The following is a 4045-nucleotide window of genomic DNA, read 5'->3' on the forward strand; positions in this document are numbered from 1 at the left end:
ACAGGCTGCTGACCACTGCGTGTTTTACCTGGAGTCTGGGTCTCGGCTTGGTATTTTTAAATCTTTAAAACTTAATCTCAAAGCGCGCTTTCTTCACTTTTACACTTTTACACTTATAACCATTGAGTCCAACACACTGACAACAAAATTTGCCTATAAGAAGACCAATCACAGATTTTAAAGGTAATCTGCTCACCTGATATTCTTTGAGGACGTCCGAGCGTCAGTATCCTGGACTCCTTTTTCCACCCCGTAACGTCTGAACCCCAGAAGAGATCTCGATGTGGAACCTCCAACTTGTTGTGCGAACAACCACGAACTTACTCCTTCTCCGCCCGGGTTCTTTTTCTCTCCTCTGAGTCGACCTATTATCGAGGTGAAAGATATCAAAAATACAAGTACTTAAAAGTTCAAACCCTCCTTTATTAAATGTAATTATAAAAGGTTAAACAAAATGCATAATACAAGATTATTCAAAAGGACTATAATTGCGCATTTATAGGGAGACATCAGACAACCTGGATTAGGTGCTCTCAGCTTCTCTGCTGGTAAGATGTCTCTCTCTGCTGAAGACTGCTGCCTTCTTTTCACTCCTTGTTCTCCATGACCTCTTGACCTCTGCTGCTTCCTTCCCCCTCCTGCATTCCTTGAGGGGCCCAGTTTATGCACTCAGCCTCTCACTTTTGACTCAGTTACTACATTAATAAGTTTTGCTATAACTAATTTACTCAAGATTCTACTGAATACACTGATTACTAATAAGCAAACAAAGCATTTAATTGATTATAAAACTGTTCACCTCAACAACAGTTAATTCTTTTTCAGTATAACTCTCAGTTAAAATTAGAAATCAAATAGATTGTTTCATCTATGTTATTCTAATTTGGAGTAGATAACTGTTTAGAAAGACAGAAGCTGTCAACAATTTGAAACACATTCCTTTGCAAAAGAATGGGACAGAACACACTAGTTTAAAAATAACCAAGATTAACTTTGGAAATTAACTTGGATAACTTTAAACTAATTAAAGTTGAACAATTCTAGACAATAAGTAATTATTTACAAGGTAACATTAAAATACTAAGTATTTTAAAAGTTGTGATTACAGAAGGGAGCTTTGAAGTCAAGCTGTGAAGCTGTTAAGTGGGTTTTACACTTAAAAGACACAGTTACTTTCCAGCGGTTCAACAATGGTGTGACAATGCGCATGCGTGAACGAGGAGGTTAGTTTGAGAAGATGCAAGATTCAACAGAACACCGCAAACGGTCAGACTGTATCACAAAGGCTGTAGAGACAAAGAGACAGGGAGAAAAAGAGATAGGGAGTGGCTATTTGCATACAGTTCCAGTCTTGAGTTGTGTGCGCGCACGTGCACACGACTGACTTGTTCGGTTCTGACTCTGATCAGAACCGCTGAATACACATTCGTCTGCTCACTAAGCCTCTGTGGCTTCAGTTCACAAGTTAGCTCACAAACAAACAAGTCCTTAGGCTGTCGTAACACCAAAACGGACTCACAACCTCAGATTATCTACAGATAAAACAACAAAACGATTTACCTTCTAAATCGTTATAAAGTTGTGGACTGTTTCCTACACGAGCGTGTTTTGGAAGGAAACAACAAGCTGTGAAAAGCACGGCGGTGATGCGATCGTTTCCGGGAGGTTTTCACAATAAAAGTCTGTTTAGCTCACACATTGATGAACAACATGAATCATCTTATTTTCTTGTGTCCTGATAAAGATCTACTGATCTGTAAGCCTCACAAAGCTGGGCACCAATAATTATGTAGGGGTAATTTAAAAGTTAGAATTCTGAAATAGATAATTTTTGAATATATTTAAATATATTATATTTACATATACTATATTTAAANTGTCAATATGGACCAAAATCTCTGAGGAATGCTTCCAGCACCTTGTTGAATCTATGCCACGAAGAATTGAGGCAGTTCTGAGGGCAAAAGGGGGTCCAACCCGTTACTAGCGTGGTGTACCTAATAAAGTGGCTGGTGAGTGTATGTTCCAACAATTGTAACGTAATGTTATTAAAAAAAACTTAAAACTCTCCTTTTCAATGATACATGCATTTTTATTGTACATGGATAAAATATTCTCAAAGCATGTGAGAAAATGAAGCCATTGTTTGTTTGTTGAAAAATATGTTTTTGTTTTTAATTCATTTTTTAGTGTTTTAAAGTTGTTTCCATTTTTTATTGTATTTTACTTTTCTTTTGAACATATTTTGGGCATAAAAAGGGGGCAGATATTATAAGATTTATTCTTCTTCTGCTGCCTTTCATTTCATTTGATTTCATTTTGATTGTTTTTGAACTTTGTTAATTTTGTATTACAAATGAAATGAATAAACTACTACTACTATTAAAGTTGATTTAAAAAATACCTACAAGGACTGGAATGTTTTAAAACTTAAAAAGCTTTGAATTTGAAACTGGCCTTTCTCCATTATTTTGATTTAAGTATTTGTTCTTCGTAAAGTTTATTAAAAGCTTGAGCTACTTCTGAAATGTGTTGAGTCTTGTTTTTACAACACAACTTATGTTTAACACCATTTCTGGACTGACAGATAAATATAGCTCCTTACAAGATGGCAGCCAAACATCTTTCCTAACGCCACCAGTGGCCTTTCCAGTCTTTGTATAGTTCAAGAGGACCAAGAGGAGCCCGAGGGGAAGCAGCGAGGCAGGTCAGGTTTCAGCTCAGTTACAGCGCCGTCTGGTGGATTACAACTTCTTCTTTAGGAGTCTCCACTTGGATCTGTCCCACCAACCCTCTGCAGATCCTCCTTCAGTACATCGATAAACCTTCTTTGGTCCCTCTCTTTTTTATGACAACTCCACATCGAACTTGTCTACTGTCCCTCCTCTGCACCTGTCCAAACCTGAGCGTCCCTCTGACATCAGCTGTTCAGTTATCAGCAGAGTCCAGTTTAATGTTCAAAGAACAAAAAGTCCATATTTTTATTAAACCTTAATTTTTCAAATAAAGAAAATGTTGATCTGCTGGATTTTATTAAATGATAAACTGATCAAAATTAAACAAACATGAGACCTGAGAGCAAAGTTCAAGTTTAATATTCTGAATAGAAAAAGATAAAAAAAAATTTTTTTATAAAAAACTCGGTTTCTTCACAATAAATCATTGAGACTGGCTTCATATTCAAGAAAATAAAAGTTTCTGATCAAACATTCAACTATATTCATACATCATTCAAAACAAATTTTTATTTAAACAACAAAACGTTTCCAGTGTCAAGATTTTAGATTCAAATTTTAAAATGTGATGATCTGACCTGATGCATCGTTTACTGGTACTTTTTTATACTTGACCCATCATGATTTCAGCCTGCAGACCAGTCCAAACCTGAACCGGGACCAGTTTCAGACTGGTACCTGGCCCAGTTGAAATTAGAACTTTACACAGAAAAATTTATTGATGAGGAAACCGTTCAGCTTGAGTAGTTTGGGGCCGAAAAACAAAAAAAAATGTACTGTATTTCAAGGATTAATTGATCTCGTCACATTGGTTCAACATACTGAAGAGTTAAAAAAAACAACAACAAAATGTTGTTTCACATTGGGTGAAAAGTATGTGGATGTAGTCACAGATCAATAATTGTTTGGTAAATGTTGAAATACACAAAATGAAAGCATTCACACAAACAGAACCAGCAACACAAGGTGGCATTCTTCAGCTGATCAATAAAACTAATCAACTCTGACAGTAACCATAGCAACCACCATAAGAAGACCACACTGATGATGTAAGAAGAAGGCACATCCAATGACAGAAACACTCCTGTAACACCTGGTGTATGCTCCGCTCGTTGCAGGGGGACACTTCAGTGGCTTAGCTTCACCTTCTCAATGTCAGAGATCAAGGTTCTGGCCAGGTAGATTCCCACCATCTGGTCAGAGAGAGAGACAGGTGAGCTCAGGTAAAACGAGAGAGACAGAGACAGAAAGAGAGACAGAGAGAGAGAGAGACAGGTGAGCTCAGGTAAAACGAGAGAGACAGAGACAGA

At 37.0% G+C, this 4045-nt stretch overlaps 1 protein-coding gene across 1 annotated transcript in view; it reads right to left on the reverse strand.

Moving 5' to 3' along the window:
• Positions 1 to 3072: 3072 nt before the first annotated feature.
• tspan14 (tetraspanin 14) overlaps positions 3073 to 4045 on the reverse strand; it is a 37303-nt gene continuing 36330 nt past the window's right edge. Inside the window, exon 9 of the mRNA XM_014012014.1 lies at positions 3073 to 3928. Within this exon, the coding sequence (XP_013867468.1) occupies positions 3863 to 3928 (66 nt within the window). The 3' untranslated portion in view covers positions 3073 to 3862. The remainder of the gene's footprint in view (positions 3929 to 4045) is intronic.

Source organism: Austrofundulus limnaeus, unplaced genomic scaffold (genome assembly GCF_001266775.1).
Source record: "Austrofundulus limnaeus strain Quisiro unplaced genomic scaffold, Austrofundulus_limnaeus-1.0 Scaffold87, whole genome shotgun sequence".
Classification (NCBI taxonomy): domain Eukaryota; kingdom Metazoa; phylum Chordata; class Actinopteri; order Cyprinodontiformes; family Rivulidae; genus Austrofundulus; species Austrofundulus limnaeus.